Here is a 14,053-nt window from a genome sequence, read left to right on the forward strand (position 1 = left end):
TGAGATTTTAGATGACTGAGGTGAGAGGTGGATAGTGCTTCACCGGATTTATGGCGTTGTGCTTTCCACTGACATGAGAGCTTTTCGTGCTGATAACGTGTTGTAAAATAGACGATGTGTGTGCAGTGGAATAAATAAAATAAGACACAAAATTTATGAGGTTCCTCTACAGTCAGTGTGACTGGAGTACGTCCTCGGGCAGCAGTAGTGCTTTCATTATAATTTGGAATAATAAGAGTACAAAGATAACTCTATTTATTCTCTCCTCTCCTCTTCCTCTCTTTCTTTCTCTGCTCTTTTTCTTTTCTCTCTTATCTTTTCTGTTACATGAAAACATATGGAGCGATCTATTTATAGAGCAACTCCATACTGATGCATTAACTGCATGTTGAAATTTGTAACGCGTCTTCTGACAGCACAATTCATTTTCCACTTTCATTTTCTACAAATGGAACTGTGGGCATTCATTGCCCATGAGACTTTTCAACACTCTGCAAATATTTTGGCAATCATTTTGAAAACAACATCTCTGCAAATATCTCCATTACCACAAGGGGTGTATTTTTAAAAAATTATTTCCTGCGAATCTTCTGCATCCGTTAAACAACATAAACGTTTTTAATGATTTTTACCCAAAAAATAAAAGAAAACCTTTTAAATGATTTGGTGTCGTTTTAGGGTCAAGTCAAAATCAAAAGAAAACCTTTTAAATGATTTGGTGTCGTTTTAGGGTAAAGTTAAAATTGAAACTAAAATTATTTTAGTTCGGTTCGGTTTTAGGGTAACAACTGATTGGAACCAAATCATTTAGTTTTAATTTGGTTTAGTTTCAAACGGTTTTGGTTATGATTTGGGTTTTGCTTGTAGGCTCGTTAAAAAAATTGACATTAATACAAGTATTCAATAACATCCAAACAAATTCAAAAATTCAAAATGTAGTCATTTACAAACAAAATGATTTATGCCATTAATAATACTCAATTGATAAAAAAAATTCTAATGATCACCATACTAAAATTCAACTTGAAATCAAAATTTCTTATGGCATACTTTAGTACAACTCAATTAGATCTTTAATGATTTTTAATTAAAATTTCCAAACAGTTAAAAATTATAAAATATCTTCTACTTTTCTTTTCATCGAAAAATATCTTATCTAAGATCACAACTAAAGTTTTTAATTCTGATATCAATTAAACAAGATAAAGTTTTTAATTCTGATATCAAGTAACCACCTACTACTTCAACTATATAAGATCACAACTCTCAACCGTTCACCATTGCAGCCACAATCCACACAATGGAGTACTTTTCTTGTGCTGTAATTTTAACCTTGGCATGCCTCGCCACTCTTGCCCTTGTCTCAAAAACCTTGTTTCCCCAACTCAAGAAACATAAATTTCCACCAGGTCCCAAACCCTGGCCTATAATTGGAAACCTCAACCTCATTGGTCCTCTCCCACATCAATCCCTTCACAAATTATCCCAAACTTATGGACCTATAATGCAACTCAGGTTTGGCTCCCGCCCAGTTGTAGCTGCCTCGTCTCCAGAAATGGCTAAACAATTTTTGAAGACACATGATCATGTGTTTTCCTCTAGGCCTCCAACTGCAGCAGGCAAGTACCTCACCTATGACTACCAAAATGTCACTTGGTCACCTTACGGTCCATATTGGCGTCAAGGCCGGAAAATCTTCCTCTACGAGTTGTTTAGTTCCAAAAGGCTAGAGTCCTTTGAGTACATTCGTGTCGACGAAAATCGCGCTTTTACATCGCGACTCTATGCCATCGCCAAGTCAGGTAACCCAGTTGTGCTCAAAGAGCATCTGTCACGCCTTAATCTTAGCATTATGAGCAGAACTGTGTTAGGTAAGGATTATTTTAGCGTGGCCGAATACGAGGGCTCTATAATGTCACTCGAAGAATTTCAGGACATGATAGATGAGTTGTTTGTGCTTAATGGGGTGTTTAACATTGGGGATTGGATACCATGGCTTAATTTCTTGGACTTGCAAGGATACATAAAGCGAATGAAGGCCATACAGAAAAAAATCAATCGGTTTTATGATTTCGTGCTCAACGAACACAAGGCGCAGAAGGAAGGAGTGGAGGAATTTGTGCCAAAGGACATGGTGGATTTACTACTGCAGCTGGTTGATGGTTCAAGTGATCTTGAAGTTAAACTCAACTATGACAGTATCAAGGCATTCATTCAGGTATATATAATATATAATCCCAAATCCATTCAATTGTTAATATTTCTGAGATATGTACACATCATACACGCATTCTATACACTTAATTACATACTTATCATGTTTAATATATATTTCTCGTTTTTGACTAACCATCTATAAAACATAATTGTCCATTTAAATTTAAACCAGGACTTAATAGCTGGAGGCACTGATACCTCGGCAACAGTTTTAGAGTGGGCAATGTCTGAGCTCCTAAAACAACCAAGCCTCATAAAAAAGGCAACAGAAGAACTTGACAGAGTGATCGGGAGAGAGAGATGGGTAGAAGAGAAAGACCTAGCACAACTTCCTTACATAGATGCGATCATGAAAGAGACAATGAGGAGGCATCCTGCGGTTGTAATTCTGCCACCACATCTAGCCGTTGAAAACTCCAACGTGGCAGGTTACGATGTTTGCAAAGGAACCGTAGTGTTTGTGAACACGTGGAGCATGGGGAGAGACCCTAAACTGTGGGAAGAACCAGAAGAATTTAGGCCAGGGAGGTTCTTAGGAAATACTGGGATTGATTTGCAGGGACAGAGTTTTGAGTTGCTGGCGTTTGGGTCGGGGAGGAGGATGTGCCCCGGTTATAAGCTAGGGCTGAAGATGATAAGAACTTGTTTGGCTAACATGTTGCATGGTTTTAATTGGAAGTTGCCTGGGAATGTGAAAGTGGAAGATTTGGGTATGGAGGAAACTTTTGGATTGGTCACACCTCGGAAGTTCCCACTTGTTGCTGTTATGGAACCTAGGCTGCCAGTCCATCTTTATTAGTTATAATTTCTGGGTCCATCATGCCTCGGTCAAATTTCATGAAGTTCCTTGCCCAATGTTGAAGGTATTTTATGTATGTGGTTGCAATGAGTTATGTTCGAGTTTACTTACAGACCGTGTATGTGTCAATCGATTAACAATCTTGTAAAATAGTATAAAAATTATGTTTGAGTTTACTTACACATCGAGTTGTATATTCGCTCGACGTTTAGTGCCAAAGAAATAAGAAAATGTGTGAGTCTCGAATTTCTAGTTGTCGATACTCTATTTTTAAAATTGACACGCTATGATTTGTGAGGATGTGAAAGAAGATAAATGCTAAGGAGGCTCTCGATGGACTATTCGTCACCTTCGTCACTTTATATTTTTTATACAATGTTTTATAATGTTGACACATGACTAATGTAAAAAACATGAGGTGATGAAAAGTCCATAGAGAGTCTCCTTAACATTTCTCATGAAATAATATTTCACATTGGAGAGTTAAGAAAACCTTGCGGGAAAACTTATAAGATCACCCAACTTTAATCTCAACTTCCTTCATAATAAATGTAAAAATGTTGTGTCATATGATAATACGTTATAAAAAAAAAAGAGTTTTAACGAAAAACGCAGTACTGTTCACTTTAACGAAAAACCACATTTTTATACTAAAAAGTCAAACCTGGTACTATTCAATTTACCATTTATTTTGTCCTTATTGTTAAAACTTAAAGTTTTCAAACCATTTTAATTAATTTTTCTAAAAAAATGATTCGTTTAAAGTGCTAAAAACAACTTCGGTCAGATGTTGGGGAACGGTATATATCTGTATTGATTAGTGGGTTGACTGGTGAAGAAAAAGAAATGCGTAAATTACAATTTACCCTCTCAAGTTTGGGGTCGATTTCAATTCCTTACAACATCTTTAAAACATTTCAATTTCATACATTGACTTATCATTTTATTTCAATTTCATACATTCGTTAGAAAATCCGTTAATTGATGACGCGATGCTGACGTGGCTGTTAAATTTGTGCCACATAGCAAAAAAATAATTTTTTTATACCTTTAAAATATTATAATAATTCATCCTATTAAAATAATAATTATTATAAAAAAAAAAAAAAAAAAAAACCAAAACAAATCACGAAACCAGAAAACCCATCTACCCCCCGACCTACCTCTCTTCCCCTTCCCTGCAACCCAAACCCCCCCCGTCCCACCCCACCCCACCCTCACCTCCACCTCCACCTCCACCACATCCCACCCCACCCCATCCCCATCTCCCTCGCAAGCCGCCCCCCACGCGAGTTTGAATTTTTACAGATGGTGGCGCACGTCTACCCATCTGGCCATCGTGGAGCTCGCTAGAGAAGAAACATGGAGAAGTGCTCGAATTCAGGGACCCCCAACTCGAATTATAAGGCTTGGTTATGGTTTTGGGAAGGGGTGTGAGCTTACGGGGTGGGAGGGTTGGGTCGATTGCAATGTTGGGGTCGAGGTGGGTGCTCTTTGCATTCTTGCGAGTTCGCAGGGATGGTATTGCTCTTTGCAGTCTCGTGAGTCCGTTGAACTGGATGGAGAGGAAGGTGGGAATTTGAGGATGTTTGGTGGGCTGGACGGAGGAGAGGCAAGCGAAGAAGAAGATGGGTTTTTAGTTTATTTTTAGAAGATTCAGGTTTTTTCTTTTTTTTTTTGTTAAAATTTAAAAAAAAAAAAAAAACCACGTGGCACACTTTTTTTTTTTTTCTGTTTTTTTTTTGTTGAGAAAATTATGTTTTTTTATAAAAAATTAAATTTTTTTGCCACGTGGCATATATGTGGCAGCCATGTCAGCACTTAACAGATTCATAGATGGAAAATGTAACGGATGTATTATTTTGAAATAAAATAGTACTTAATGTATGAAAATCAAATGTTTTGAAGATATTGTAAAGAATTAAAATAAGCTTCAAGTCTAATGTATGAAAATGTAACTTACCCAAAAGAAAAGATTTGAATAAATAACAGGTTAAAACTTAAAATATTGATGGCTTCAAGTGTTTAGAGGAGTAAGCATTCCACGATGTAATTATTATTAAATAAACACAATCTGTGCCTCCTCAAAGCTTGTGTGCAAAATAAAAAAAAGAAAAAAAGAAAAGAAAAGAAAGGAGTGTGAATTGTGAAGAAATACAAATGAGAAAGTTCGGTTGGTGTTTCTTGGCTGCTTGTGGGAGTATGCACATGCAGAGATGCTCTGTTTCGTCCTTGTGCTCTCGGCCTCAGTCTTCCATCCAACAAAAACATCGGTAGTTGGAAAGCAGCTGCTCTCAATCGTCAAAGTATTTCAGATTTTTCGCTCTTTAGTTGTACAATTTTTAATGTTTCATATTTTAACAACAATCCCTATTGAATATCTGGGTCTCAAAAGTTATTTTTGTACTCTAATTTTCGGCTCAGGATTTTCGGTTTATTTTTTGTTGATAAAAACACAGAATAATCAAATAATGAAAATACATGACAATATATATAGGGAGAGAAAATGAATGTTCGAAAATCAATTTCTTCAAGTTTTAGGACTTCCTCAATCATGTGGTCAGCCTTCGTATTTGATTACAAGTGATGTTGACAAAGTTATCTAATAGTTATCTAATAAATAGACTAACTATGTTTCACTTATAAACACTAAAATTTTGACAAAATTAGTTGAATGGTTAAATAATATAAATTTTTTATTAAATCATCTGCAAAGTTAATCTTTAAAGCTGACCAAGAACTTAAAACGGTTTTGATTATCAAGCAACAAAAGCGTCTGAGTAACAAGGTTCTCATCATTCTTTCATTTCTATTGCTAAGGAGCATAAATCAACCACCTCAAAATCCGCTTGATATCCAAAAAGGCAAATTTAGGTAAAGCTGAGCTCTGTAATAAGGGCCACATACACTTATTTTTACTTTTCACATATTCTTCTCAATTTTAAGTTATCGAATTGACTGAATTAAGAAAAATTAATGGACAAAAATTAACAAATGTGTGGGAAAAGTAAAAAAAAAAAAACATGTTAATAGCATTGCCCTACTTTCTTTGTAGTGAAATTTATCTTTTCGAACAAAAAAAAGAAGAAACTAAAGCCAAATCACAAGGGATCTTTTCGTTGTAGCCCCTAGCAGAATTAAGTAAATAGGCTCGGCTGCTCCTCAGTTCGCTGCACTTCAGGCCCAGTATTATTGATGGGTTTTAGCCCAATTGTTGTTATGTTCTATGGGCCCAAAACAAACTACCTAGTGGTCTAAGGGAAGTACATTTTTTACCGACGTATAAACTTTCACTAAAGAAAGAAACCCCTAGTACATCGGAAATATTTTTGCCGGTGGTGGTGACGCTCATCACTTCTTTCATTTATGTTAGATGAGTTTCATTTAATCTATTTGTTGCACGAATTTAAAATTTAAACTTAACAACAATCTATGAGTTAATGAGTAGCACCACCACATAACTTAATGGTAGTGAGCACAAATGCACTATAGTCCAGCCAAAACCAACATGGATCAGAAGACAATTCATGGTTCAGATAGTTATTAGGAATAAGAAGGGATAAGATAATTGATTTGAGTTCATGGATTAAACTAGGTCAGAGTACAAATCAATAAATGATTTTTCTATTTGAAACCCTCACAATCAAAGATAAAAGTGTTTCTTGCTGCATAAGGAAGAGTGTACAATCCAAAAACTAAGTACTAGAAACAATACAGCACGAGATATTTCAGTTTAACTTTTATTTTTGGGCTTGGAAACTTTTTAGTTTGATCATCTAAACCTTATGATTATTCCTCCACGTCATGTAGTATTATTCCTTTGTTCATGTTATAATGTCTATTTATTTATCAATATCATATACTCCAAGTCATATATAAAATTCTCGTTCACACATGTTATAACACTTGACTTAATAATGACGCATTTACAATGATTGTTACACTAAAAAATCAGCACATGATTCTGATAAAAATTGGTCACTTTTGACCATAAAACATTCATCTGAGACTTAGACCAGTTCACTTGTGTTGACAAGTGATTCAACCTTTAGCTTATGCACTTTTAAAGTTTTAATTTCAAGTCTCATTCATGTCCCTTTCAACTTTGAATTATTCGACCATAATATTTTTGCTCACCATCCTATTTATCATCGTTAGATGAGTTGAAGTTTCGAGATTTGTGTAATAGATAGGCACAATTATCAAAATTTAAATTTGTTGATGCACAAAATCGGCGAGGACTTTGGTACAACAGAAAGTGTGAAGTTTGTGACATTCGCTAGGTTGCTTTGGTCATTAGTGTGGATAAGTATGTAAATGAATAGAGACAGGGAAGCAAATAACACAAGATGTACGTGGTTCACCCAGATTGACTACGTCCACGGAGTAGAGGAGTTCTCATTAGTTGTGAAGGGTTTACACAAATACATAGGTTCAAGCTCTCTTTTAGTGAGTTCTAGTGAATAGTTTAGTACAAATGACATTAGAGATTATTGTGGGAGAATGATCCCCTTTTATAGAAGAGAGTTTCTAGCTTTGTTCTGACATTGACATGTGTCGTGTTGTGATTGGCCTCTAATATCGACACGTGTCGCGCTGTGATTGGCTTATGATACCGACATGTGTCGTGTTGTGATTGACCTCCTGGTTGTGGGAAAAATCTTGTGGGTCCTTGACGGTATGCTGTTGACCGGTGCTTAGTAGTTTCGGGATTGGTCAAGTATGGTACAAAAAAAATTCATCCTATTTAACCTCACACCAAATTATACGAACTTTTGATCAGACATAATTGGACAAATTAATCCTTTTGTTTTTCTCTATTTCTTCACAAAAATACACAATTAATCTTCTAATTTTTCTTTGATGATCTCAATAAACAGAAGAAAAAAAAAAAAACACAAGGATCATCGTAAAAACAAGATAAATAATAACAAAAAACACAGTTTATTTTTTCTTCAATGAATCCAAGAAAAATCCAGTATTGCTGGGATTTGCTACACTTCTAGATTCTTATATATGAAAATAAATTGTACTATATTCAATCCATCTTATTTATTTTTGACACAAATGATGTTTAACGCTAAGTTTATCTCAAATATAAGGAGAAATATTCGAACTTTAATACGTAGGTGAGAAAACAGAAGCTCTAACCAACTTAATTACAACTTAATTAAGTCTTTCCAACACATTTTGTTCTTATTTACAAATTGTATATGCTGAAATTAAAGGAATATTGTCACAAAATTCAGTTGCATGGAGCTCCATCCAAAGCGACCACCCGCCCTTCCCAACCATCGATGTACAAAACATTTTCTCACCACTCTCATCGAACGGCTAATAAGATGCATAGCCTTTTGCATGGATGGCAATTTCTCCGCTCGTGAGTCCCGGTACGATGCACTGTCAAAAATTAGATGCCAAACATAATGAAGAAACAAAAACAAGATGACAAGAAGGAAGTTTTTAAGACCCAACGGTTGGTAGGACGGCAGCCGCTGTTGCCACGGCGGCGCCTGCCATCACCGCCTTCCTTCTCCTTGTGTCTCCGTTGCCGCTGTTTATGATGCTTGGTGACTTTGTCTATGCTTTTATCCCTCCCCATTTTCCTCTCTCAAAAGTACTATCAATACCTAAATTTAACAAGAAAACAACCCAAAAGTTTAAAAGGAAACATCTGGTAAAAATATACAAAAAAGAAAGAGGAGGGTATTTGTGATCTGCGAATGCTTTTGGAAAGAAAAAAGAGTTAAAAGAAAAAGCATACGATGATGATCAATGAGTTTCCAGTTATGGTGTGAGCTAGGTTTTATAACTTGATTTTTTCAATTTTTGTTAGTTTAGGTGGTTTCTGGGGATAGTGGAAGCAGCTTCGGGGAAATTAAGAGGCGCGCGCGTCTGAATTCTACTCGGCTTCCGGCTAATCCAATCCAAGAGTTTTGCAAATTTGCAAATGGCCGGAGTTTGGAGTTTTCTGAAGGCTTTTTAGTAAAAATAGTGGTTTGGTATTACTCTTTACTTTGATATTTACAATGAAAATTGACAAAATAGTTTTGAGTTTGACTACGATAAATTATTATGGTTATTTCGTAAAAAAATTATTAATATTCTCGTTAAATCGTCACTGAGCGATCACGTGATTACTTTTTAAAGGGTATTTTTGTCAAACCAACTCATCCTCTTAACGAGGATACTAACAGATTTTTTACGAAATGACCAAAACAAAGTATAGTTGAAAAACTCAATAACCACTTCTATCGATTTTTATTGTAAATACCAAAATGAGAAATTAGACTCCCAATCTCATAGAATATTAGACACCGCTAAAAGATTTTTTTTTTTTTTTTTTGATAAATAAATAATTATTACACACGGCTAAAAGAACTTTTTGAATGAGCATGTTGAGTAGGGCTTTAATTTGCTTCATTGTTGGGCTTCCAACGTTTTAAATTATCATTGCGTTTTTTTTTTTTTTTTTTTGTTTGGTGAATATTATTGGGTATTTTTGGGCTTATGGATTGCTGGACACACTTTGTTTTGTTGTATTGGGAAATTAGGGCTTTCAAGTTTCAACAATTCGAGTTTGTAGTATGATAGAGTTATTTATTTATTTTTTTAAACAAATAATATTATCTACACTAAGGCGGTGGAGAAGTTGGCTAAACCTCACAAAGCATTAGCCATAAAATGTAGTAGGATAGTCTTTTGCATTTTACGTTTTGGGATATAATAAAAGTCAAAGAAGAATAAGGGACATGAGAAATGAAAGAAGCGCATAAGGATAAAGCATGAGTGTGGAGTTCATTACTCTTTGTAAAACTAAAATGATTGGCCCAAAAAGTCAAGAAAATTAACATTTCCCCTCACAAGACATTGTTGCACTTGAGTCTGCAGGTGCTGTACAGCATATGCTGCCAAAGGCAAATTTGACAGATCTCTATTTACATTTTTAAAGTGTGAATGCAAGAAATGATTTACATATGTATTTTAGTACCCCTCTATGTTTCCTTGACTCGTTGGTGCAAAGGAGATTTCAAGCCATTATTTCTATGATTCTGTAGCAGCATATTTTCTGACAACTTTTATACAATGTAGTAGGGTAGTCTTTTGTATTTTATTTTTTGGGATATAATAAAAGTTGACGAAGAATAAGGGACATGAGAAATGAAAGAAGCACAGAAAGACAAATCACAAGTGTGAAAATCATAACCCTTTGTAATGCAATATTTCTTTGTCAACATTGGTATTCGAGCTTCTAGGGTTTTCGTAATGTGGCCACTTTTTAGCCTCATTGTATGGTTGTTTTTATTGGGTTGAAGCCCAAGTTTCAAGTTTGTATTTGTTTTGATGGTGTGTACAAAAGAACTATTTACTCATGTTATGTTTTATAAGTAGTGTTCTAAAATCACCACTGACGCCGTTTAGGCGTTAAACGGATGCTTATTATCCCGATTTATATTTAGGTGTTTGAAAATTAAGAAACGACACCTAAATCTTTAGGTTTTTGAAAATTAAGAAATGGTGTCTAGGCTGGCAAGGCACCATTTTAGCTCGTCTAGACCCGCCTAAGTACCTGCTTATGTCACGACTCTCACTTAATTAGAAGATATATAACTTTTATTTTGCATTTTATTTTTTTTTCAATAAATTGGAAGAGATTTGTTGGATACTTGGTGAACACTCGTTATATGCTTATTCTCTATATTTTTAGTATGATCTAATACTTTATAATCTATATGTAATTATACTTTGCAATTTATATATCCAAGTGCAATTATATAAATTTTAAAGTATAAATAGACATTTATTTATATCTTATATATTAAATTTCATTAAAAATAAAAAATAAAAAAAGCCTAGGTCCTAGCTTAGATGCCTATTCCCACTGCCTTCCAACAATAACGCGCGCATCGTCAATTTTTTTTTCCAATGTTTTTGATGAGGAATTGTTATTTGAGCATTCAGATGGATATCTAGAGTTACTCTTATTACATTTTTCATATCATATTTCTAATAAAACTAGGGCCCACCAACAATGTGAGTCTCATTTCTATTCGAGAGATAATAAAATTGTGAAATAAATGTAATAAAAAATATTTTTTAAGGATATATAGATAAAAGGTAGAGCAACGAAATGTTGATATCGTTGCATCATTACCTTTAATATTTGCCAATGAAGAGAGCTAGTTATATACCGGTGCGTGAGTTTGACACATTAATCATTGTGGATTTGGTGCTTAACAGTCTTTCGGAAGGGTTTAAGGTTTGGAGAAATTGAAGAAAGTTAAGGTTCTATCATAAAATCAATTAACAATATGGAGAGTAACTCAACCTCTTATAAGTCCATGCAAGGTCCCTCATTTCATCAATGTGAAAATCATTCTTAACATGCTCCCTCATGTGGGTTTAAGGTTTGGAAAAAATGAAGAAAGTTGAAGTTCCACCATAAAATCAATTGGCAATATAGAGAGTAGTCCAACCTCTTATAAGCCCATGCAAGGTCCCTCATCTCATCAATGTGGGACTCATTCTCAGCACGCCCCATCACGTGTGGCGAAGGCTAACACGTAGACAACACGGGATGACGTGGAGTGTGTGTGGCCGTTTTGCTTCACACGTGGAACAACCTGCTCTGATACCATGAAAAAAGTTGAGGGGTTTCACCGTAAAACTAATTGGCAATAGTAGCCCTTTTTTTTTTAAGCCCATGTAAGGCCTCTCATCTCATCAATGTGTGACTCATTCTCAACATAAGTCACATCACCTAGTACAAAGGACTTGTACGTACAATGTACCTAAGCCTATTGCATGTAGCATTTTTTATTCATTTTATTTTCAGAATTATAATTTGGCGTTCATGTTAATATTTTTGTAGTGTTTTGACAATAAAATATGGAAACTATCATTGATACAGTGAAATTTTGATTGTGCACGTCTCATATAAGTATTTTTATTTTTACTATAGAAGATTTAAAGTTCATAATTAATTTTTTAAGGAATTGATGTGTGACATCACTTTTTTACACAATTTGTTGTGTAAGTTTTTGTGGTACCCATTCTATAAGGTATTTCAACGATTCAAATTGTCTATCTTCTAGGTATTTCCTCAAATATCATATCTACCAAAAGTGTCTAATTCTGAAACCATACGACTATTTGATTAAGGGTTTAGAGGTTCTTTGTGGAACCGTATTTATCTACAAATGAATATCTTAATAATTTTTTTATTTGTCTAATATTACGGTCGTACTACAAAAACTTGTGTAAAAAAAATGAAATCACACATCCGCTCACATTTCTAAAATACAAATAATAATTTCTTAAAATATTTAGAAATTTATGAGGAGCAGAGGTGGAGAATGAATCTTTGACGAGTGGCCTATCCTATACTTGTATCTTTCACTGTTTGCACCGAGATGGGTGCGTGAAAACAAAATTGGGAAACGTTATCTCTGCAAATATTTTGAAAATACCATCTCTGCAAATATCTCCATTACCACAAGCAGTGTATTAAAAAAAAAAAAAAAAAAAAAATTTCCTGTGAATCTTCTGCATCCATTAAACAAGATAAAGTTTTTAATTCTGATATCAAGTAACCACCTACTACTTGAACTATATAAGACCACAACTCTCAACCGCTCACCGTTGCAGCCACAATCCACACAATGGAGTACTTTTCTTGTGCTGTAATTTTAACCCCTTCACAAATTATCCCAAACTTATGGACCCATAATGCAACTCAGGTTTGGCTCCCGGCCAGTTGCAGTTGCCTCGTCTCCAGAAATGGCAAAACAATTTTTGAAGACACATGATCATGTGTTTTCCTCTAGGCCTCAAACTGCAGCAGGCAAGTACCTCACCTATGACTACCAAAATGTCACTTGGTCACCTTACGGTCCATATTGGCGTCAAGGCCGGAAAATCTTCCTCCACGAGTTGTTTAGTTCCAAAAGGCTAGAGTCCTTTGAGTACATTCGTGTTGATGAAAATCGCGCTTTTACATCGCGACTCTATGCCATCGCCAAGTCAGGTAACCCAGTTGTGCTCAAAGAGCATCTGTCACGCCTTAATCTTAGCATTATGAGCAGAACTGTGTTAGGTAAAGATTATTTTAGCGTGGCCGAATACGAGGGCTCTATAATGTCACTCGAAGAATTTCAGGACATGATAGATGAGTTGTTTGTGCTTAATGGGGTGTTTAACATTGGGGATTGGATACCATGGCTTAATTTCTTGGACTTGCAAGGATACATAAAGCGAATGAAGGCCATGCAGAAAAAAATCAATCGGTTTTATGATTTCGTGCTCAACGAACACAAGGCGCAGAAGGAAGGAGTGGAGGAATTTGTGCCAAAGGACATGGTGGATTTACTACTGCAGCTGGTTGATGGTTCAAGTGACCTTGAAGTTAAACTCAACCACAGCTCATCGAAGAGTAAGAGCTGCATAAAATGATCGGGAGCGATGGGTGGAAGAAAAAGACTTGCCACCTGACAAACACTTATATAGGCGCCCTATGTGGAAGTGGAATACAGTCACTCGAGACCCCTCCGAGCAATGTTTGAGTAGTGCTTGAGCCCTCTCGAGATCCCATTGAGTGGTTGTAATTCCTAAAAATATGAAAAAGAAAAGGACTAGAAATATCTAACGTGCATATGCTCAAAATTTGGCTATATATACTTTTCAAAACCCTAGCTGCATACAGCTTTGGATAGCATGTCACATGAATTCAAGTACTGGAAATATCTACCCATCATGATATATATATTTTGTAATCCAAAGAGTCCCAATATTGTTACTGAACAAAAAGCATGAATATATAACAAACTAAGGTTTAGTAGGTATGAACTTGTTACACTTTACCTCGATCTAGGTTAGAAATGACTAGCAAGCTAGGGTTTATGCAGCTTTTACGAATAACTAAGTTTCTGGTAAACAGGTTTTAGCTAGGCATCCATGGATGATTGGGGTTAGGATTCATCACCTAGTTCTGCATCAAAATTTCCAACTATTTAAAAACCCTTATCTTATCCTTATATA

At 35.3% G+C, this 14,053-nt stretch overlaps 2 protein-coding genes across 2 annotated transcripts; both read left to right on the forward strand.

Annotated features, from left to right (window-relative positions):
• Positions 1-1,219: 1,219 nt before the first annotated feature.
• Positions 1,220-3,262, forward strand: LOC137747648 (trimethyltridecatetraene synthase). Its single transcript, XM_068487791.2, has 2 exons — positions 1,220-2,218; positions 2,390-3,262. The coding sequence occupies exons 1-2, from the start codon at positions 1,301-1,303 to the stop codon at positions 3,014-3,016; spliced, it is 1,545 nt and encodes a 514-aa protein (XP_068343892.2). The 5' UTR covers positions 1,220-1,300; the 3' UTR covers positions 3,017-3,262.
• A 9,468-nt stretch (positions 3,263-12,730) lies between these two features.
• Positions 12,731-13,483, forward strand: LOC148698786 (trimethyltridecatetraene synthase-like). Its single transcript, XM_088677758.1, has one exon. The coding sequence runs from the start codon at positions 12,746-12,748 to the stop codon at positions 13,466-13,468; it is 723 nt and encodes a 240-aa protein (XP_088533884.1). The 5' UTR covers positions 12,731-12,745; the 3' UTR covers positions 13,469-13,483.
• The last annotated feature ends 570 nt before the right edge of the window (positions 13,484-14,053 follow it).

The sequence above is a fragment of the Pyrus communis genome, chromosome 2 (assembly GCF_041283825.1).
Source record: "Pyrus communis isolate YQ-2024b chromosome 2, ASM4128382v1, whole genome shotgun sequence".
NCBI classification, from domain to species: Eukaryota; Viridiplantae; Streptophyta; class Magnoliopsida; order Rosales; family Rosaceae; genus Pyrus; species Pyrus communis.

Bases quoted from the DNA above. Each gene is read 5' to 3' on its own strand.
- LOC148698786 (XM_088677758.1), top strand. From the start codon at position 12,746: ATGCAACTCAGGTTTGGCTCCCGGCCAGTTGCAGTTGCCTCGTCTCCA.
- LOC137747648 (XM_068487791.2), top strand. From the start codon at position 1,301: ATGGAGTACTTTTCTTGTGCTGTAATTTTAACCTTGGCATGCCTCGCC. The intron at 2,219-2,389 runs GTATATATAATA...AATTTAAACCAG, and splicing joins GTATCAAGGCATTCATTCAG to GACTTAATAGCTGGAGGCAC.